Genomic DNA, 24,334 nt, shown 5'->3' on the forward strand with positions numbered 1-24,334 from the left:
AGTTGGGATTAAGCAATGACAGAGAAACTCTTCCTGCTCTCAAAATCATAAAATCTAGTGGGAGAAAATACCTATTTATATACTTTCGAAAGAATGGCACAATAGTATGGAACTCAGAAAACCATTTTAGGCTTAAATATCAGGAAAGCTTGTAGATCCCCTTTGACATGACTTAAGTTGGGTTGATAAAGAGATCAAAAGATATCTGCAATGTGTTACTGAAAACCAGCAAGTATAATTTCATTTTCATAAATAAAAACCCTATATATAACCAAAATATGTGTGCACATATAAATATTATGTAAAGTTTAGATACTCTTAAGACCTTTCAATACATATCTCAAACCTCAAAATTCAGCTTGCTCCACCAATAGCTGACACATATTTACTGGACCACACATTTACAATTGAAACTTCGGGTTAGCATTCCACTGACAGAACATACGTTTCGTCCTTCTCCAACATACTACGCTACAGGAGAAAATAAACTGCTGGCTAGGGGTGCACTGCTAGAGCAATGTGCTCACAATCATTGAGGTAAATTATGGCAAAACTAGGGAGAAGTGATATGAAGGCAAGAAAGACAGCTGCCGCTGCTGCTAAGTGGCTTCAATCATGTCTGACTCTGTGCGACCCCACAGACGGCAGCCCACCAGGCTCCACCATCCCTGGGATCCTCTAGGCAAGAACACTGGAGTGGGTTGCCATTTCCTTCTCCAGCGCATGAAAGTGAAAAATGAAAGTGAAGTCGCTCAGTCGTGTCCAACTCTTCGGACCCCATGGACTGCAGCCTACCAGGCTCCTCCGCCCATGGGAGTTTCCAGGCAAGGGTATTGGAGTGGGGTGCCATCACCTTCTCCAGATATTATTCTTTGCCTGTCAATATATTAACACCAGCCAATTGAATGACTAACTGGCATCCAATCAATGACTTTGTAAATTACTACCACGGTCTCAGGCAATAAAGACATACTTTAAAAGACGGTACTTTATCACTATTAACAACTAAGGATTTAAAATTTCTTACATCAAGGTAATCTAGTGCAAGGAACGTCTCAGGTTCAGCTCTTTCCTCCTTCAGAAATCGAATACAATCTTTTGCTACCTTTTCAGAGGCTACAACAATGGCAACCATGTACCGACCAAAAAGTTTAGTAACAGCCAGCTGGTATTTCTTATGAATAGGATGACACAGGTCAAGAAGTCTTCCAAACTTCGCAGGTTTCAAAAAGGAGAGAAAAACAAACACATTAATGAAAAACATACAATTCATCATTTTTTTAATGTAACAAAGCAGCACAGACCAAAACTAATTTTACAAAATTATAAACATCATAATTTAACAGTCTCAAATGGAAAACGGAAATACATTTCTAGTGGCTCAGACAGTAAAGAATCCGCCTGCAATGTGGGAGATCTGGTTTTGATCCCTGGGTTGGGAAAATTCCCTAGAGGGCACGGCAGCCCACTCCAGTATTCTTGCCTGGAGAATCGCCATGGACAGAGGAACGTGGTGGGCTACAGTCCATGGGGTCACAGAGAGTCAGACACGACTGAGCAACTAAGTACAACACAGCACATGAGATATGTTAGGTGTGTCATATTTCATTTAACAAAAGACTAATAAGGAGAGACTAGTAATACCAAGGTATTAAAATATTTTACAAACCTAGTAATTAAACAGTATTCATTCATGACTTTACTTTTTAAATAAGAATCTGTGAGGCATTACTGCATGCAGGTACTGAGCCAGGCACTGGGTAAACATGCCTGAACAAAACAGATCCTCTCTAACCTCACAGAGCTTTCAGATTAGTAGGGGAAGAAAATAAATAACCAATAATTATACGCATGTACAAAGCAGAGTTAAAAGAGACACTGTGACTAAGCACAGAGTGCTCTGAGAATGTGTAACAGGGACCAGGTTGACCTAAGAAGCCAGAGATGGCTTCCCACAGAGAAGTGTTTTTGAGGATCTGAGGACTGGTCAAGAATCAGACTGAAGTTCAAAAAGCCTAGAAAACATCAGAATGCCAGCCGTCCTGTATCAATGCTCCCTAGAACGTCTTGTAGATTCAATTTTACGTCTTTAGACTCATTTGCTAGGTTCTACATCAGAAATACCAATTTCTTTATGATAGATCATCATTGTCTTTAATATTTATTATCTTTTGTTTTTTCTTCTCAATTCAGGTATGATTAACTAAAATCTGACTTCTAGGTCAGTAATTTGATTTTCAGCTATGTAACCCGTTTCTTGCTATTTGCAATTTATTAGTTCAGTAATGTTTGGTCTTGTTTTCTTAGTGCTAGCTGTTTATTTTACTCAGATATTTGAACTTGATTTTGTGAATTCAAGCTCTTATTAAATTGTCTACAGCACAAAAAACTTATGGGGAATTTTGTTCTGTAACTTTTTCCCACAAGGTTCTTTGACTTCTAAATGCCTTTTATTCTTTTTTCTTTTAATATATATACCTATACTACCATACAGCTTCTCTTCACCTTTCCTATATTTAATGTGGGCAGCTCTGTGTAAATCTTTTATTTTCTGTGATGGATAACTTTCTTTGATTGTCTCACCTAAAACTGAGATGGTTATCTCCTCTGAGCAACAAATGATGGACCAAGCATTTTCTGTTCTATATTCTAAGGATTTTCTGATTGCCCATCACCCAAGGACTTGAACTGGAGTGGGTTACCATACCCTCCTCCAGGGGATCTTCCCCACCCAGGAATTGAATCGGGGTCTCCTGCTTTGCAGGAAGATTCTTTACCAGCTGAGCTACCAGGATGCCCATGGGTTTGAAAGGCTAGGGTAAATGAGAGCTGTGCTAAAGCTATGCATGTATTTTACTTGAATAACTGAGTTTTGTTTTTTCTTCAATTAATATCCCATACTAAGGTTTTTCTTCTTGGGGGAAAGAGAACAAATCCCATTTTGGGGGAGAGGGCTTTGAATTGGCTTCTCAATTTAATGAAGAGCTCTAGAGCCTTCACTTTCATCTAAGAGAAGCAGAGGTCCATATTCTCTGATTCTATTTGAGTGTTAGTTTTCTACTCAGAATGAAACAAAGTTTGCTTCTTGCTAGATTAAGGGATACTGAGAATTCTCAGAAATTAATCAATTTACCAGTTTGCCTTCTGCAGAATTAAGAATCAGCAATGCTGTATTTTAATCTTTAAAAAGAAATCCTGGACTATTACTATTTTCTGAAGGTTAGTAGAGCATGATGTATGAGCCCCTTTCCTCTTCTGGTTGCTGAACTAGTTTTTCTGATTTTCCTTGGTATTGGGGGAAGAATTCTGCGACCCACCCTTATTCTTCTATCATTATCTAGAAACAAAGACTAACACTTAAGAATCAGAAAGGCAAAAAAAGATGCTAAAACGAAATGAAGATGGGTGAAGAGAAAAATAAGAAAACCAACAGAGTGTGGTATCAAGGAGGCCAAAAAACAAGTGTTTCAAAAAGTGCAAGTGGTTAACAGTGTCAAATGCTGGAAAAAAAAGGCTGTCATGAAACAAGGAGCACACAGTGTCCACTGGTGTTAGTGACGAGAGTGAGATGATAGACCCCGATATCAAACTATGAAGTGGATACCTCACATAACAGGTTAGATATTGCTGCATTGGGGCTAATGAAGCAAACTAGTAATACTGGATGGACAGTCAGATTTAGAGAATAAAAATTCACTGTTCAAAAGTATGCCAACAATGTCCACTGAAGAAAGTACTTTAAAAAAAAAATGAAATCATGAAGAAAATGAGGTTTAAGGCTATGTGTCTACAGGGCAACAGACTATTTCATATACCCATATCCTTTGGGGATATCTGGACTCTCTGGGTAATGTGTTCATATCAACATTTCTCCCCGATAATTACTTACCTATAGACATTACTGGGGATTATACACATTTTACCCCAGTTACTATTATGCCTTAAATATAAATAATAAAACAGAAAACTTATAGGTTTCTGAAATAATACTTCCTAATAATTTCAAATTTTTAATCACAAATAAGAAAGCTTAGCCCTTTTATTTCAATTACCACTGAATCTGGGTAAAGTCTCTTAAGGTGTTCCAGAATCTCTGCTCTCTTTTGCTGACGTTTTCCTTCATGGGTATCAAGTCCAGCATTCTGCAATTCACTTCTAATAAGACTCAATTCTTCATTAACTTCAGACATTCTTAATTTTGTTTTTTCTATTTCATTCACTAAGTTTTCCTCTTGCTCTTTTTTTTCTTTCAAGCAATTCCTGTATGACAATAACAATAATAGCAAAAAGAAAAACCAAAATTTAGGAACTGCAATACACTCTAGCCTGGCATCACAGGGGAATGGGATAGAGCTCTATCTATTTCAAATGGTTAAAAATTAATAAACCTAACACCAAACATGAGCAAAAGATACTTAAATCATTCTTTTCTTGAGTCAAAAGATACATATTTCTGGATTCTGAGAAAAAAGAATAGATCACTCACTATAACCAGAGCAATCATCATGAGCTTAACAGTAAGTAAATGTCAATTAAAAAGAAATTCTTAGTGATAGAATACTTAGGTGCTGATAGTTTTCATGACATACTTTTATTATAAAATATCAATACCAAAGGAGAGTTTTAAGTTTCACCACTGTTAAACATTTATATTCTCAAAATCTCAACCTTAACTGGTTAATTATAATTTTTAAGTATCTACAATGAAATAAAAAAACAATGGGAGAGAACATTATGATACAGGGGAAGCATTCACCACAAATATACAAGACCCCAGAGATACAAGAAAGCTGCAAGCAATTTTTTTTACTATACCTACATGCATGTTTTTGTATACTCCTCCAACTTCTCTATTCGCTTTTTATGATCTTCTATTTGTTCCTTTATTTGTTTTATATTTTCCTAAAATAGGAAATGAACTCTGAAATCAATTATAGCAACTCCAAACATAACAGTTTTTCACTAGATGCCTAGAACTTGTAATAGCATGCGTCTGTGCATTCTACGTCACTTCAGTCACGTCCACTTCTTTTGTGACCCTATGGACCTTAGCCAACCAGGGTCCTCTGTCCATAGGATTCTCTAGGCAGGAATACAGAAGTGGGCTGCCATGCCCTCTTCCAGGGGATCTTTCCGACCCAGAGATTGAACTCGCGTTCTCCTGCAGCTCCTGCCCTGCAGGCAGATGCTTTATTGCTGAGCCACTGGGGAAGCCTATAATTGCATGTTATTCTAAATTTGAAATATATAAATAACCATATGAAAATTCTCAGGAGAGCAAATTTTTATTTTGAAAAGGCAGTATGGTAAAAAGTTTTGAGGTTTCAGGAATCAAGGTTCAAATCCTGGCTCCATCACTTACTAGATATCTATCTTCAGCAAGTTTACTCTGGTAACTTTAAACCCCAAGGGGATTATTTTCAAATATTTATATACAGTCCTATCTCTCTCTCAAACTAACTCATTCAATAAATATTTATTCACAGCCTACCATGTGCTAGAAACTACAGATACTATAATCAACAAGACAGAGTCTCTGCTCTCAAGGACTAAGGTTTGGTGGGAGAAACAGACAAGTAATTCCACTAGAGTGGCTCAATACTGTAACTGTATAGGAATCTAAAAGGCAACTACAGGCTTGTGGAAGGAGGACTTCACAAGTCTTGCTCCATTCACTTTATCACTAAGTCCAAGGATTGTGGTAGTCTCTAATTTGTTTACCTTTAACCTTTTCCCTGTCTAATTCATTCTGTGCATTACAGCAACATTAATTTGTTTTCAGTTCAGTTGCTCAGTCGTGTCCGACTTTTTATGACCCCATGAACCGCAGCAACCAGGCCTCCCTGTCCATCACCAACTCCTGGAGTCCACCCAAACCCATGTCCATTGAGTCTGTGATGCCATCCAACCATCTCATCCTCTGTTGTCCCCCTCTCCTCCTGCCCTCAATCCTTCCCAGTATCAGGGTCTTTTCAAACGAGTGAACACTTCGCATCAGGTGGCCAAAGTAGTGGGAGTTTCAGCTTTACCATCAGTCCTACCAATGAACACCAGGACTGATCTCCTTTAGGATGGACTGGTTGGATCTCCCTGCAGTCCAAGGGACTCTCAAGAGTCTTCTCCAACACCACAGTTCAAAAGCATCAATTCTTCAGCGCTCAGCTTTCTTTATAGTCCAACTCTCACATCCATACATGACCATTGGAAAAACCATAGCCTTGACTAGACAGACCTTTGTGGACAAAGTAATGTCTCTGCTTTTTAATAAGCTGTCTAGGTTGCTCATTCCAAGGAGTAAGCATCTTTCAATTTCATGGCTGCAGTCACCATCTGCAGTGATTTTGGAGCCCCAAAAAATAGTCAGCCACTGTTTCCATTGTTTCCCCATCTATTTGCCATAAAGTGATGGGACCAGATGCCATGATCTTCGTTTTCTGAATGTTGAGCTTTAAGCCAACTTTTTCACTCTCCTCTTTCACTTTCCTCAAGAGGCTTTTTAGTTCTTCTTCACTTTCTGCCATAAGGGTGGTGTCATCTGCATATCTGAGGTTATTAACATTTCTCCTGGCAATCTGGATTCCAGCTTGTGTTTCCTCCAGCCCAGCATTTCTCATGATGTACTCTGCATAGAAGTTAAATAAACAGGGTGTATACAGCCTTGACATACTCCTTTTCCTATTTGGAACCAGTCTGTTGTTCCATGTCCAGTTCTAACTGTTGCTTCCTGACTTGCATACAGGTTTCTCAAGAGGCAGGTCAGGTGGTCTGGTATTCCCATCTCTTTCAGAATTTTCCACAGTTTTTTGTTATCCACACAGTCAAAGGCTTTGGCATAGTCAATAAATAATGTCTTACTCCTTTACTAAGTGATCTAGAACCAGGAGTTGCCACAAAGGAAGTCGCAATAAATTGAAGAAAACTAAAACCGTATCAAGCATGTTTTCTCACCACAACCGAGACTAGAAATCAAACAGAAGGAAAAAACTGCCAGAAAACAAATATGTGAAGACTAAATAATTCTTATTAAACAACCAATGGATCACTGAAGAAATCAAAGTAGAAATTTTTAAAAACACCTAGAGACAAAATACCATGATCCAAAACCTATGGAATGCAGCAAAAGTAGTCCTAAGAGGGAAGCTTGTAGTGATTTAACCTGAGGGAGAAGGAAATGGCAACCCACTCCAGTACTCTTGCCTGGAGAATCCCAGGGGCAGGGGAGCCTGGTGGGCTGCCGTCTATGGGGTCGCACAGAGTTGGACATGACTGAAGCGACTTAGCAGCAGCAGCAGCTCTGAATGGAAGAGGTTTGCAAACAATATATGCCCTAAGCGGTTAACATCCAAAATGTACAAAGAACTCATACAACTCAACATAAAAACAAGAAGTAATTTTAAAATGGGCAGGTTATCTGAATAGACGTTTTTCCAAAGAAGACATACAGATAGCAGGTGCATGAAAAGATGCTCAACATCATCAGAGAAATACAAGCCAAAATCACAATGAGATATCATCTCACCCCTGTCAGAATGGCTGTTATCAAGAAAAGTATTGGCAAGGATATGGAGAAAAGTGAAGTTCCATGCACTATTGGTGGGAACGTACATTGGTGCAGCTACTATGGAAAACAGTATGGAGATTCCTCACAAAATAAAAATAGAACTATCATGTGATCCAGAAATACCAATCCTAGATATTTTTGTGAAGAAAAGAAAAAAAGTAATTAGAAAAGATATGCACTCCCATGTTCACTGCAGTATTATTTACAATAGTCAAGATATGGATGCAACCTAAATGTCCATCGACAGATGAATGGATAAAGAAGATGTGGTATATTATATATATAATGGAATACTACTCAACCATAAAAAAGACAAAAAAAAGACATTGTACAAATGAAGAAATCAGAGTTCAAAAAAGTGAAATGATTTAGCTATACCAACACAGTCAGTGACAGGACAAGACTGGATGGAAGCCAAGTCTCTCTTACTCTAAGGCAGAATAGCAGAATGCTCTCTTGATGGTTACCTCTCATGTAAACTATTAAGCTCCTCCTGGGCTGTGTCCTTAATGTTTGCATGACCTTTCACTTATGCTATTTGTTTTTCTTTTTTCCTTTAGCTATCCTCCTGCTAACCTCAATGAACTAACCTACATCTAAGAACAGACAATAGCATCTGCCTGTGCCTATCATTATGTTGTTGTTCCATCACTAAGTTATGTCTGACTCTTTGGGACCCCATGGACTGCAGCACACCAGGCTTCCTTGTCCTTCACTATCTCCCAGAGTTTGCTCAAACTCCTGTCCATCGAGTCGGTGACGCCACCCGACCATCTTATGTTTTGTCGCCCCCTTCTACTCCTCCCCTCCCCTCAGTCTTTTCCAGCATCAGGATTTTTTCCAATGAGACAGGTCTTCACATCAGGTAGCCAAAGTATTGGAGCTTCAGTATCAGGCCTTCCAATGAATATTTAGGGTTGATTTCCTTTAGGATTGGTTGGTTTGATCTCTTCGCTGTCCAAGGGACTCTCAAGAGTCTTCTCCAGCACCACAGTTCAAAAGCATCAATTCTTTGGAACTCAGCCTTCTTTATGGTCCAAATTTCACATCTGTTCATGACTACTGGAAAAACCATAGCTTTGACTATATGGACCTTTGCTAGTAAAGTGATGTCTCTGCTTTTTAATACACTGTCTAGGTTTGTCATAGCTTTTTTTCTAAGGAGTAAGCATCTTTTAATTTCAAGGTTGCAGTCACCATCTGCAGTGATTTTGGAGCCCAAGAAAATAAAATCTGCCACGGTTTCCGCTTTTCCCCTTCTATTTGCCATGAAGTGATGGGACTGGATGCTATGACCTTAGTTTTTTGAATGTTGAGTTTTAAGCCAGCTTTTTCATTCTCCTCTTTGACCTGTCAAGAAGCTCTTTAGTTCCTCTTTGCTTTCTGCCTATCATTATACAAGTATGCATAAAATGCTTACTGACTATATGAAGGAAGACACTATTTTTATATGTTATTTTTATCAGTTTCTTTACACTTTCATTTTACTTATTTGGCTGTTCTCAGTCTTTGCTGAGGCACATGGGCTTCTCTCTTAAATTTGGTGCATGGGCTTAGTTGCCTGATGGCGTGTGGGATCTTAGTTCCTCAACCAGGGATTGAACCTGCATCCCCTGCCTTGGAAGACAGAGTCTTAACCACTGGACCACCAGGGGAGTCCTTACACTGTCTATATCTTAGACTATGAAAGAGCACCTCAATAGTGCTAGGCAGTCTAACAGGTAATCCAGAAAATTTAATTAATTCCTGTATCTGATGTAAAACCATTTATATACTGAAAAACAAATATAAAAAGGGAATAAAATTTCATGAAAAATAATTCAAAATCATTTATTGCACAAACTGAGGTACCTGAACTTCCCCATGTCTCCTCTTTTCAAATGCCCATCTTTCTTCATCAGACCTCTGTTCCCACTGCAGCTTTTCCAACTGTTGGGTCATTATAGCCACTTTTTTTCTTACCTGTTCCTTAAGTTCTTTATATTGAACCAGCTGTATAAAGAGTATTTAAATATTGATAATTCATTTAAAGAAGTGTGAGAGGAAATTCTTTCTATGATATTCTTTACTAGCAGATAATTAAACTTATCAAAAATGTTTTATATGAATTATACCATAATTAGCCATCTTCTCCAGCTAAGATAGCATGAACACAAAATGACATCTTATTTAAAACTGTTTAGATACATCAACAAGGTATTCAAAACCAACTCTATAAGGTCTCTGTAAGAAATTCTGTAAGAGAAAGCGCATTAAAACTCATTAATGGTCCAGAAGTAAGAGGAGTTCAGAGAAAATTATGTATTTTTCTATCTATACAGTCACAATTATTTTAGCATATATATTGTGAAATAAAGTTATCATAAAATTAATGAAAGAGATAAATAATAGAAATTTAGTTGAAAGAATGTTTGAAAACTCTGGATTATATATTTCTGAATATCTATTATTGACATATCTTATATGCTAAGTTGGATATTCATTAATCACTTAACATTTTAAACAATCTTAACCAATTTCCCTCCTGTCAATTAAGTGATCATGTCTCTTCAAAGCCATATATAATCTGACTCTTAGTTTTTAAAATATTCATGAGGAAAAAATAATTACCTTAAGAACATATGAATATAATTATGTTTTAAAGGTAATTATTTTTTCCTCATGAATGTTAATTACCTTAAAAACATATGAATATAATTCCATAAAATGAACCATGTAATCTTGCTGAAGTATTTTCTATGACTTTAGTTAACTCACAAATGTTATGATGTCACCTACTTTTATAAAGGAAAAATAGCCTAGTGTAAAGATTAAATTTAGATTCTCCATATAGACTGAAAAATCAAAATCTCTACAATTTAAATTCTGTGGCAATCTCTTATAATAATCAGAAAAAGTCATCCTTTAAATTCTAATCAAAAGGAGAAGCTGAAACAATAGAAACAAATGATTTCCCATATGCCAACTTTTTCACCTGACCAGCTTCTAGTTCAATGTCTCGCCCTTTATGTAACATTTCTTCCTCAATCTGCTTTTCAAAACTTCTCCATGCACCATCTAAATCAGCGAGCTCTGTCTCTAAGGCTTTTATGTCATCTTCCTGTTTAGAACATTGTTTTTCACTGTCCTTTATTGATTTTTTAGCCATATCTAATTTTTTGAGGTGGTGAGAAGTGTTTTCTTTAGCTTTAATGTATTGAGGTCTCTTCTGATTTAACAGTGCTTCAAGAGATCTAAAAAGAAAAATAAACTTTGCTTTAAAGGAAAATCTTATTTAAAGGCAAGAGGCTCTTCTGATCAAATTATACATTTAAAAAGAAATGCTAAATAATGACTTTCAGAGACTATAAGCAGATCAGTGGTTGCCAGGTGAGAGGCAAAATCAAATAGGTGAAGCATTGGGGAATTTTTAAAGAGTGATAAACCACTCTGTATGATACTGCAGTGATGGACATATGACATCATGCATTTGTCAAAACCTACAGAAATCTACAGCTCCAAGAGTGAACTTTAATGTACAAATTTTTTAAAAATTCACTTAGAAGGCGAGAGATCCCAGATAAAATATAGAAAGTGACAAAAGAACCTAACTGTAGTACTCTGCTGGAAATGAGCAGAGTCCATAAAATTAAAAGCAAAAATAATTATACACAAGCCTTGTACTCTAGTTGATAAATTTGCTTCCCGCAAGGACATGGTTTAATAATTCTGGTACTGCCATACGTGATTACTAGAACTGAACAATTAAGCAAATGGGTATCATGTGGGATCTTCCCTCACAGTCCAGTGGTGAAGACTCCATGCTCCCACTGCAGAAGGGACAGGTTCAATCCCTGGTCAGGGAATTAAGATTTCACATGCTATGTGGCGCAGCCAAAAAGCCCCCCAAAAACCATCAATAATGATGGCAGGCTGACACTATATTAGATAGATGATCTAATAATACAACACATATATTTTTTAAATATATGGTAGAGTCTATTTATTTACTGGCCACACCATGTGGTTTGTGGGATTTTAATTCCCCAACCAGAGTTTGAACCCCAGCCCTCAGCAACAAGAACAGAGGGTCCTAACCACCGGACCACCAGGGAATTCCCCGTATATGATATGTTGACATTCCTGATATACTATGATAATAATGGCATTTTACCTCTGTGGTCTTCTTCCCCAAAACCCATAAACTTGTCTAATTATGAGAAAAGTAACAGAGAAATACTAATTGAGATTCAGTCTACAAAAAGCTTGACCAATGCTTCTTAAAACTGTAAAGGATACCAATAACAAGGTTTAAGTCTGAAACTGTCACAACCAAGAGGACCTTAAGAAGACACGATGACTAAATACAATATGGTATACTGGGTCAGAAAAAGAACATTAAGTAAAACATTAAAAAATGAATCAAGTATGGAATTTAGCTAATAATAATGAATAAATATGGGTTAACTAATTCTGACAAGTGTAGCATACTAATAACGTAAGACGTTATTTGTTGCTCAGTCGCTAAGTCGTGTCTGACTCTTTGCGACCTCATGGACTGCAGCACGCCAGGCTTCCCTGTCCTTCACTACCTCTGGGAGTTTGCTCAAACTCATTTCCATTGAGTCAGTGATGCCATCCAACCATCTCATCCTCTGTAGCCCCCTCCTCCCCCTGCTGTAAGTGAGAGAAATTTAGTGTGGGGAATATGGGAACTCTCTATACTATCTTTATAATTTTTTGTATATCTAAAAGTATTCCAAAGTAAAAAATCTATTTTAAAAATCAAATTTCAAAGCATCACTTAATATTTCTATCAATCTAAATAAAATCCAACTGTTAATAATGATTTTGAAAACTCACTTTAATTCTTTTTCTGTTTGTTGCAGTTGTCTGCTCAACATTCCATGTTCCTTTTTCTTGGCTTTAACTATGTTTTCATGATGAGAAAGAGACTCTTTTGTGACACTCAAATTCTTATTCACACGCTCTAACTCAGTGTACAAAAAATTAATTTTTTTCTCATTGTGATACAGTCGGAAAAGCTGCAGTTGTATCTTGTTAATTTTCAGTTCTTCAAGGAGATTCTGGTAACGGTCTGCCTACAACAGTGAAGTTCAACAACAGTTAAGAAAGAGTATATTTTACATTGACCTTTCATAAACTCAACTAGAGTACTAATAAATGATCTCTAATGAATTTTCATTTATGTCATTAACAAATGACATTCTTTCCCAAAGTACCATTATTTGGATAAGGCTTCTGCATATACTTCTATAATAAACTAGTAAAGGATTTTATATTCATGCACACAGTGGTATGGTGGTAAGAAACATTTGTTAGTCACTTAGTCATGTCCAACTCTTTATGACCCCATGGACTATAGCCCACCAGGCTCCTCTGTCCATGGGATTTTCCAGGCAAGAATAGTGGAGTGGATTGCCATTTCCTTCTCCAAAAGAACTATCTGGGGCACCCACTAACTGAGTCCTGTCCCACTTCTGTCTTGACCTCAGAAGTTTGGCAAGCAAGTCTGACACCAGCTTCCCCATGTGTAAACTAAAGGAAGTAATATAACTTTCAAAGTTTCTAGCCATTTTCAATTCAAAGATTCCAGGTAAAATTTCTTCTATAGAATGTAATTTTTCCTATGAATAGAACTAATAGGACTGCTAAAGTTCTAAATTATATGTGAGATTGGGAGAATTTCCTGAGTATTTGTACCATTAGTAAAGAAAAAAGGAATGTTCTACCTTAAGAAAGCTCTTAATCAATGAAATATTCCAAGTAACAGGTAAACAGCAATCTGCCAGGATGTTGTTAAGAATAATCATGAAGTTGGACTATTCTAACTGTCCTTACAATGTTTAAAGTTCTGCAATTCTACTCTGCTATAAGCTTTTCAGTATATTACAAACACTATAGTTTGACTTGCACTTACACCACTATCCCTTTCCACTGACAAAACCAAGAACACACACACACACTTATAAAAATCTGAAGAAACAGAAAAATATCACTAATAAGGGACACATCTACCTTTCATTTATTTTTTCAAATATTTATTAACTGGCTATTGTGTGCCAAGCCCTCTTCTATGTGCTGTGAAATATGGTAGAGAATAAGGTAGAAACAGTCTCTGTTCTTCTTAGATTACAACCAAGTTATCCTAGTGGGGCAGGGAGGGAAGCAGAGTCAGAGAATAAATAAGCAATAAATAATACATAAGATAATTTCATACAGCAAAATATGCTACAAAAGAAACAAAATGGAGTAATGCAGTAGTAGTACCAGGGAAGGGATGCTAATTTAGATTGGGAGAGTGGACAGCAAATGTCTGCCTGAGAAAATGGCTTCTTTATGAAAACTTGAATGAGAGTATTAGCCATGTAAAAATCAGGCACACAATTACCTAGGCAGAGGAAACAGCAAAAGCGCTAGGACACAAGGGAACGTGGTATTTTCAATAAATGATAAAGGTCAATGTGGCTGAAGAGTAGAGGAAGTTAAAGTTTCAGAGGTGAACAAGACGCAGATCAGCAGGCAGGGAAGGGAGACTAGATTCTCAGTGCAGTGGAAAGCATTGCTTCAAAAGAGGTTTTATGCAAAACAATGACAAAATCTGCTTTGCGTTTGATAAAAGAATACTCTAAAGGCAAACAATAATCAACAGTTTACAAGGCACTATACCACGCACTGTAAAGGGCACCAAGAAGTACCACAGAATAGCATTTACAAAGTGTGACCACGGCCTCCTAGAGTTCCCCAACACCCTTTCATGGAGCCCCTGAAATTAAAACTATTTTCCTAATAATACTCAGATTTCATTTGTTTTTTTCACTGTGTTGACATTTGTACCAATGGTGTAAAAGCCAAAGGAGGGTAAAGTTCCTAGGTCTTAGCACAGGTTCAACACAGAAACAGATATGAGAATTCACAGTTTTCTATTAAGTCAGATATTCATGAAATTATAAAAGGTAAAACAATACCACCCTTCTAATTATTTGGTTTTATAAAACTCAGTTTATTTTTCATAAAAATATGCTATTTATGTTAACATGCAATGAGTTTATTATTGCTATTTTTAAAAAATAAATCATCAAAATATAATTTTTAAATGTCTCAGTTTTAATTTCAAATATAATAAATATTGATAGATAATTCTTTGGGGTCCTCAATAATTTTTAAAGTATAAAAGGATAAGATCCAAAAATCTGAGGGCCTCTGCCATATGAGATATAAATCCCTCAAGTTTAATTTTAGTTGGGAAAATCAGACACCTTTGCAGCTCAAGTTGTCCTGCCTATTTCGGAGAAAGAAACCCAAACTAGAAAATATACCAAAAAGTTTATCTTTGATGAGTAATGGGCTTTATTTAAGTTATTAAAAGAATTTTTTTAGTAACCCCAAACCAATACTTACAATTCTAACACAGGTTTTGTATGCAACACTTAATTGGTTACCTCATGACATCTTACCTCTTCTTTCTCTAATTTTGCATGTTTGCGCTCTGCAGCTACATTTTTTTTCTTATTAAAATTAAACTGTGCATCTTCTTCCGCTTTCTGTAACTTTCTTTTCTTTTCCTCATATTCTCCTATAAGCTCTCCTGAAGTGCTGATTTCCTCAAAAAACTGGGTTCTTTCTTTGGTTTTTTTCATTGAAATTGACTCCACAGTTCCCTTTCAAAAATAGTTAAGCACACCAACATATAAAATATAGTGATATATTTTCAAAATCATGAATAAAATAAAATACTATCGCTACTTACCTGAAAAACTAGACAGTTCCGTGCTTTGACTATTATGCCTATCTTTTCCAGCTCTGCGATATAAGCAGAACGACTCATAGGATTATCATTAAAACGATATTCTGAGCATCCTCCTAAAATAAAAGAACAAATGCTACTATGGAAGTATAAATACCAGATGTGTATCAACAACTATTGAAATGGCCAGTTATGGCAGTAATATACATGTTAAAAAATGCATTTACTCAATCAGCAAATGCTGAGTATCTACTACATGCCAAGTAGTATTCTACAGTAGTGAACATAACAGACAAAAGTCTGATCTCAAGCTTATATCCTAGTAATGGAGGCAGACAAAAATGAGATAGGTAAGTAAAATAAATATCATGTAGGAAAGTGTTAAGTAAAATGGAGGTAGGGAAGGGGTATGGAAGTCTCTGTGTAGGAGAAAGAGGCATCACTATTTTAAACAGGATCGTTTAACAGTCTGTTTGTGTCTCCACTGAATTTGTGTGATGAAATCCTGACCCCAAAAGTGATGGTGTTAGAGGGTGAGGCCTTTAGGAGGTGATTAGATTATGACAGTGGAGCCCTCATAAATAGTATTAAGTAAGTAAGTAAGTAAAGTCACTCAGTCGTGTCAGACTCTTTGTGACCCTGTGGACTGCAGCCCACTAGGCTCCTCAGTCCATGGGATTCTCCAGGCAAGAATACTGGAGTGGGTTGAAATAAATAGTGGTGCTTATAAAATAAAAAGATCCTACAAGTCTCCCAAGTCCCATCCACAATGGTAAGTCTGCAACCGGAAGAGAGCTTTCATCCAGCCATGCTGGTACCCTCATCTTGGACTTTTAAAAAAACAACCAAGAGGCATCTATTTACAGAAGCCCAGTAAAATCCTAGCATAAACAGAAATATATATATATATATATGTAACTCTGAATCTTATCTACTCAGGAAATACAAGGATTTGTGAATAAATCCTAACAAAAAGTCAAATATTTCATGCAATTTGCTTTTTGGTGGTAGGAAAAACTTTCTGTACAAATCAAAAATATGCATTATTATAGTTACTTCATCACTAGGAAAACTGGATAAAGATACATAAAGAATCTCAGGAAAAACTTTTATGATACCACCACCTTTGAGGTAAACTCCCTCTTTCATTTTAACCTAATAACCAGGGAGAAAAACCACTAACTGACAGTAGGGGAACCTGAATAAATATGTCTGCTTAAAGAAAAATCCAGTGGAGAATCAAATAGGTTGTATTATTTGCTTCTGATATCTGCTACCCCAAGAAAAAAAATACCTCGGATAGTCCTTGCAAATGTCTTCTCTTCTCCACTTTCTTCCAAATATACAATTTTTACACTTGCAGAAGAAGAAACAGGTTTTCCAATGTGTGCTCCATGAATGAGTTCTTGAATATTTTTCACTCTTAAATTAGCTATTTTTTCTCCCATTACAAAACTAAGTGCATCCATTACATTAGATTTCCCTGGGGAAGGAAAGACAGGAAAAAGAGTTTTTTATTTTTAATGATAAAAAGTCTTGCCCAGTGTCAAAGAAACCAGGCTACTAAGGAAAGTGAAATACAACCGACGCGCTAGTGCTAAGACACTCTCATCGTGTCCAACTCTTTGAGACCCAATGGATGGCAGCCCACCCGGCTCCTCTGTCCATGGGATTCCCCAGACAAGAATACTGGAGTGGGTTGCCACTTCCTTCTCCAGGGGATCTTCCTGATCCAGAGATGGAACCTGCATCTCTTATGTCTCTTGAACTGGCAGGCAGGTTCTTTACCACCAGTGCCACCTACGAAGCCCGGTACAGCCGATACACATGTCTAACTAGTACTGTTTTTTTCTATATTTAAAACGCATGTGACTGAACAATTTTATGTAGATAACTGGTTTCTGTGTAGCTATGGTAGAGTATTAAGTGACATAAATGTAAAGCTCTATACCAGAGCTAAGCCTCAGCTCTCTCCCACCATCAAGTATTATACCACGGCAAATCATTTAACTTCTCTGAATTTCGGGTATCTCCACCTTAGAAATTTTAAGTGTCACATTTTTTTAAAAGGGTATCCTCAGGATTTTCCTAAGGGCTAGACTAGGGTTGCTAGAATATTTATGGTTGGTTTGTGTTGGATAGTGTAGATCAGTTACATAGCATGTCCAAGGCTGTCATCCTATGAAAGTTCTGCTTACAAAGTTAGCAGGTATCATGGGATTAAGGATTTGGATTCTGTGAGGATTCCCACCACTTTCTTTTTTCTGGCCACACCCATGGCTTGTGGGATCTTGGTTCCTCACCAGGAAGTGAACCCGTTCCCCTTGTGGGGGAAGCAGCATGGAGTCTTAACACTTGAACCGCCAGGGAAGTCCCTCCACCACTTTCTGTTAAGAATGTATCACTGTGCCTAAACTGTTTGTATCAACAATATGATCTAGGCTAAACACTTGCTTTCTTTCTCGCAGTCTGGAATTTTGGGGAATGGAGGTGCTTATGTGACCATTCCCTAATATAAATCCTCAGAGTTGAGTCTTTAATGAGTTTTTGGTTAACAGCATCTCAGATATGTCGTCACAACTTGTTGCTGGAAGAATTAAGCCTGTCCTGCGAGACTTCACTGGGGGAGGATTCACGGAACCTTGCAACTGGTTTCCTAGAGTTCCTCATGTGCCTTTTCCCTTTGTGGAGTTTTCTTTGTTTCCTTTCACTGTTATGAGTAACAGTCCTGGGTACAACTATATGCTGAGTCCTATGAGTCCTCCCAGTGAATCACCAAAACTGGGGGTAGTCTTGGTGACTCCCAACTCAAATGGCAAACAGTTCTGCAACCATGAGCACAGAGTACAAAACAACTTCCAAGGTGCAGTGTCATTTCAACTACAACTATCTCCGTTTAATGTTTTTTCTTATTCACATTCATTCCCTCATATCCACAAGCAATTTAAATTTCTAGTGCCAAAAGCAGAGAAAGTACCGTAGAAGGATATTGCAAATCACTGGAAATATGGCTTAGAAGTTCACCGTCTTTTTTAAAAGAACTAGAAGTGGTTAAAAATGCTGCAAATATACTTAGCTAAGTTTCAGTTAACTAACAGGTATGAAACATGGCTTTTTGGGGGGTTAACAGATAATCTGCAGATTGAAAGCTATTGTAAGACAGTTACATTCACAGAAAGTGAAAGTCACTCAGTCATGTCTGACTCTTTGCAACCTCATGGACTATTCAGTCCATGGAATTCTCCAAGCCAGAATACTGCAGGGGTAGCCTTTCCCTTCTCCAGGATATCCTCCCAACCCAGGGATCAAACCCAGGTCTCCCACATTGCAGGTGGATTCTTTACCATCTGAGCCACAAGGGAAGTCCAAGAATACTGGAGTGGGTAGCCTATCCCTTCTCCAGGGGATCCTTCCCACTCAGGAATTGAACAGGGGTTTCCAGAATTGCAGGTGGATTCTTTGCCACCTGAGCATATGTAGGTTACATATATAGAATGTTAACTGAAGTTATGAAGTCTGATGATAATAGAATTAAACAGAAATTAGTTTTATCGATCCTTATTTAAAATCTGCCTAAAATAAATGCCTCCCCACCCACGTCCAAGGTAGGGAGGAGCGGCTCTGCTCCACTGGAGCAGCCATGAAGAGAGACCCCACGTCCAAGGTAAGAGAAACCCAAGTAAGATGGTAGGCGCTGAGAGAGGGCATCAGAGGGCAGACAGACTGAAACCACAATCACAGAAAGCAGGCCAATCTAATCACATGGACCACAGCTCGTCTAATTCAATGAAACTAAGCCATGCTGTGTGGGGCAACCCAAGACAGGAGGGTCATGGTGGAGAGGTCTGACAATATGTGGACCACTGGAGAAGGGAATGGCAAACCACTTCAGTATTCTTGCCTTGAGAACCCCATGAACAGTATGAAAAGGAAAAAAGATAGGACACTGAAAGATGAACTCCCCAGGTTGGTAGGTGCCCAATATGCTACCGGATATCAGTGGAGAAGTAACTCCAGAAAGAATGAAAGGATGCAGCCAAAGCAAAAAAAATACCCAGTTGTGGATGGGACTGGTGATAGAAGCAAGATTCAACGCTGGAAAGAGCAATATTGCATAGGAACCTGGAATGTTAGGTCCATGAATTGAAAGTGGTCAAACAGGAGATGCCAAGAGTGAACGTCGACATTCTAGGAATCAGTGAACTAAGATGGACTGGAACGGATGAATTTAACTCAGATGACCATTATATCTACTACTGTGGGCAGGAATCCCTTAGAAGAAATGGAGCAGCCATCATAGTCAACAAAAGGGTCTGAAATGCAGTACTTGGAAGCAATCTCAAAAACGACAGAATGATCTCTGTTCATTTCCAAGGCAAACCATTCAATATCACAGTAATCCAAGTCTATGCCCCAACCAGTAACGCTGAAGCAGTTGAAGTTGAACAGTTCCATGAAGACCTACGAGACCTTTTAGAACGAACACCCAAAAAAGATGTCCTTTTCATTATAGGGGACTGAAATGTAAAAGCAGGAAGTCAAGAAACACCTGGAGTAACAGGCAAATTTGGCCTTGGAATACGGAATGAAGCAGGGCAAAGGCTAACAGATTTCTGCCAAGAGAACACACTGGTCATAGCAAACACCCTCTTGCAACAACACAAGAGAAGACTCTACACATGGATATCACCAGATGGTCAACACCGAAATCAGATTGATTATATTCTTTGCAGCCAAAAATGGAGAAGCTCTATACAGTCAGCAAAAACAAGACCGGGAGCTGACTGTGGCTCAGATCATGAACTCCTTATTGCCAAATTCAGACTTAAATTGAAGAAAGTGGGGAAAACCACCAGACCACTCAGGTATGACCTCAATCAAATCCCTTATGATTATACAGTGGAAGTGACAAATAGATTCAAGGGACTAGATCTGATAGATACAGTGCCTGATGAACTATGGACTGAGGTTCGTGACATTGTACAGGAGGCAAGGATCAAGACCATCCCCAAGAAAAAGAAATGCAAAAAAGCAAACTGGCTGTCTGAGGAGGCCTTACAAATAGCTGTGAGAAGAAGAGAAGCCAAAAGCAAAGGAGAAAAGGAAAGATGTGCCCATTTGAATGCAGAGTTCCAAAGAATAGTAAGGAGAGATAAGAAAGCCTTCCTCAGTGATCAGTGCAAAGAAATAGAGGAAAACAATAGAATGGGAAAGACTAGAGACCTCTTCAAGAAAATTAGAGATACCAAGGGAACATTTCATGCAAAGATGGGCTCGATAAAGGACAGAAATGGTATGGACCTAACAGAAGCAGAAGATATTAAGAAGAGGTGGCAAGAATACACAGAAGAACTATACAAAAAAGATCTTCACGACCCAGATGATCACAATGGTGTGATCACTCACCTAGAGCCAGACATCCTGGAATGTGAAGTCAAGCAGGCCTTAGGAAGCATCACTACGAACAAAGCTAGTGGAGGTGATGGAATGCCAGTGGAGCTATTTCAAATCTTAAAAGACGATGCTGTGAAAGTGCTGCACTCAATATGCCAGCAAATTTGGAAAACTCAGCAGTGGCCACAGGACTGGAAAAGGTCAGTTTTCATTCCAATCCCAAAGAAAGGCAATGCCAAAGAATGCTCAAACTACAGCACAATTACACTCATCTCATAAGCTAGTAAGTAATGCTCAAAATTCTCCAAGCCAGGCTTCAGCAATATGTGAACCATGAACTTCCAGATGTTCAAGCTAGTTTTAGAAAAGGCAGAGGAACCAGAGGTTAAATTGCCAACATCCGCTGGACCATTGAAAAAGCAAGGGAGTTCCAGAAAAACATCTATTTCTGCTTTATTGACTATGCCAAAGCCTTTGACTGTGTGGATCACAATAAACTGTGGAAAATTCTGAAAGAGATGTGAGAAATCTGTATGCAGGTCAGGAAGCAACAGTTAGAACTGGACATGGAGCAACAGACTGGTTCCAGATAGGAAAAGGAGTACGTCAAGGCTGTATATTGTCACCCTGCTTATTTAACTTCTATGCAGAGTACATCATGAGAAACGATGGGCTGGAGGAAACACAAGCTGGAATCAAGATTGCCGGGAAAAATATCAATAACCTCAGATATGCAGATACCACCACCCTTATGGCAGAAAGCGAAGAGGAACTAAAGAGCCTTTTGATGAAAGTGAAAGAGGAGAGTGAAAAAGTTGGCTTAAAGCTCAACATTCAGAAAACGAAGATCATGGCATCTTGTCCCATCACTTCATGGCAAATAAATGGGGAAACAATGGAAACAGCGGCTGACTTTATTTTGGGGGGCTCCAAAATCACTGCAGAGAGTGAGTGTAGCCATGAAATTAAAAGATGCTTACTCCTTGGAAGGAAAGTTATGACCAACCTAGACAGCACATTAAAAAGCAGAGACATTACTTTGTCAACAAAGGTCCATCTAGTCAAGGCTATGGTTTTTCCAATGGTCATGCACAGATGTGAGAGTTGGACTATAAAGAAAGCTGAGCGCTGAAGAATTGACGCTTTTGAACTGTGGTGTTGGAGAAGACTCTTGAGAGCCCCTTGGACTGCAAGGAGATCCAACCAGTCCATTCTAAAGGAGATCAGTCCTGGGTGTTCATTGGAAGGACTGATGTTGAAGCTGAAATTCCAATACTTTGGCCGCCTGATGTGAAGAGCTGACTCATTTGAAAAGACCCTGATGCTGGGAAAGGTTGAGGGCGGAGGAGAAGGGGACGATAGAGAATGAGATGGTTGGATGGCATCACTGACTCGATGGACATGAGTCTGGGTAAACTCTGGGAGTTGGTGATGGACAGGGTTGCCTGATGTGCTGCGGTTCACGGTGTCGCTAAGAGTTGGACACAATTGAGCAACTAAACTGAACTGAATCCAAACTCATTCATTACATTAATTCTTTTGTGTCCTAGGTCATAAGGATACAGTAAATGAATGAGATAACAACCCTGTCTAACAAATGTTATAATCTACTAAGAGGTCAAACAATAAACAAACAGGAATTATATATTATAGTAAGTATTGGTGAGGAAACAAACTGAGGGATGAAACAGAGGGTAACTGGGAGAGATAACTTCTGATAGGATCAAGAAACATTTATTAAGTAGGGACTTCCCTGGTGGGTCATTTAGTAAAGAATCTGCCTGTAATACAGGAGACCACCTATTGACAAAAATGAATGAATGAATGAACCAACCAAGTTAAGTTTTGTAATGGTCAGAGCAGGAACCTCTGCTATAAATAACTCAAAATCAACATCAGGAAAATAATTCTGGAAGAGTAATATTTTAGACTATCATCACTTGATGAAGATGAACCAAGTATTCAAAGATATAAAAATTACAACATCACTCTCCCATCTCAAAACCTTAATTTTTGCACTTATCTGCCCTCTTACCAACAGCTGCTAAGTCCCTTCTGATTTCAACTCTGCATATCTCTTCCATTCTTCTCCTTCCTTACCAATCTTCTAGTTTTTCAACCCCTCCTTTCTTTCAGAAGACTCTTAGCTGGACTCAACATTCACTCTCTTGCCTCTTCAAATTCATTCGTTCATTCTATAAACATTTATGGAACACCTATTAATCAGGCATTCTCCTAATTACTGAGGCTAAAAAGAAACAGTATGTAGGATTTTCCCCTAAGGTGCTTACAGTGGGGAATATTATCAATTTTTATTGAACCTCACTTCATAAATAAAAAAGCAGATGCTCAAACAATCATATTTGGGGGTTAGGTGTCTAATTCCAAAATCTATACTCTTCCCCCTAAAAGCAGGAAATTATAACTTATCACAATAAATTCTAATCTAAAATTAATACACAAAGAACTATGAAACACTTAGGGGCAGCACTAACTACTGGAGACTCTGAGTAGGCTTTGCAGGAGACACTTCTGGGCTAAATTTTAAAGAGGAAGTAGAAGTTTGGGGAAGCGATGCTGAAGGTAAACATAACCGTTACAGCTTGATCACTGGTACACCCGGGAAAGGAAGGTACCACTCTATTAAGAATGGACTTCCCAGGTGGCACTAGTGGTAAGAACCTGCCTGCAAATGCAGGAGACATAAGAAACTCTAGTTTGATCCCTGGATTGGGAAGGTCCCCCATGGCTATCCATTCCAGTATTCTTGCCTGGAGAATCCCATGGACAGAGGAGCCTGGCGGGTAACAGTCCATAGGACTGCAGAGAGTCAGACAGATTGAAGCAACTTAGCACATTCTAGTAAGAAAAGGGTAAGTAATGATACAGAGAGTCCCTTGGCTGACAAGATCAAACCAGTCAATCCTAAAGGAAATCAGTCCTGAATATTCATTGGAAGGACTGATGATGAAGCTGAAATTCCAATACTTTGGCCACCTGATGTGAAGAACTGACTCATCTGAAAAGACCCTGATGCTGGGAAAGACTGAAGGCGGGAGAAGGGGATGACAGAGGATGAGATGGTTGGATGGCATCACCAACTCAGTGGGCATGAGTTTGAGCAAGCTCCGGAGTGGGTGGTAGACAGGGAAGCCTGGCGTGCTGCAGTCCATGGGGTCGCAAAGAGTAGGACACAACTGAGCAACTGAACAGAACTGAACTGAATATACAGAGATGGAACAAAGCTTGCAAGGTCGGGAATGAAAAGAGAGAAACTAAACTTAATGCTGAAGATTACAGGAAGCTACAAAGGATTTCAGGAATAGCAGTGACTTTTTCAGGTACATTTTAGAAAGATTTCTAAGACAACCCACCAGAAAAATGGGCAGAGAACATAAAAGGGCAACTCAGAGAATCAGTTCAGTTCAGTTCAACTCAGAGAATAAGAAATACAAAAGGCCCTTAACCATATGAAAAGACACTTGAGCTCAGTTCAAGTGTACTGAGTGGAGTTCAAGACTTTGTACAAACACTCATTCCAAGTATCACACCATTGGAAATGCAAAACGGAATTGAGCAACCCTTCACATAATCATCAGTTAAAAGGTGAAAATCACCTGGTGGTGGGCTCA

At 38.3% G+C, this 24,334-nt stretch overlaps 1 protein-coding gene across 1 annotated transcript in view; it reads right to left on the reverse strand.

Annotated features, from left to right (window-relative positions):
• Positions 1–24,334, reverse strand: part of SMC1B (structural maintenance of chromosomes 1B) — an 83,244-nt gene that overhangs the window by 57,211 nt on the left and 1,699 nt on the right. The window contains exons 2-10 of the mRNA XM_012175771.5: positions 16,603–16,791; positions 15,312–15,424; positions 15,019–15,222; positions 12,404–12,642; positions 10,536–10,794; positions 9,413–9,553; positions 4,820–4,902; positions 4,053–4,260; positions 1,028–1,213 (exon numbers count right to left, since the gene is read on the reverse strand). Coding sequence (XP_012031161.2) covers positions 1,028–1,213; positions 4,053–4,260; positions 4,820–4,902; positions 9,413–9,553; positions 10,536–10,794; positions 12,404–12,642; positions 15,019–15,222; positions 15,312–15,424; positions 16,603–16,791 — 1,622 coding nt within the window. The remainder of the gene's footprint in view (positions 1–1,027; positions 1,214–4,052; positions 4,261–4,819; positions 4,903–9,412; positions 9,554–10,535; positions 10,795–12,403; positions 12,643–15,018; positions 15,223–15,311; positions 15,425–16,602; positions 16,792–24,334) is intronic.

The sequence above is a fragment of the Ovis aries genome, chromosome 3 (assembly GCF_016772045.2).
Source record: "Ovis aries strain OAR_USU_Benz2616 breed Rambouillet chromosome 3, ARS-UI_Ramb_v3.0, whole genome shotgun sequence".
Taxonomy (NCBI): domain Eukaryota; kingdom Metazoa; phylum Chordata; class Mammalia; order Artiodactyla; family Bovidae; genus Ovis; species Ovis aries.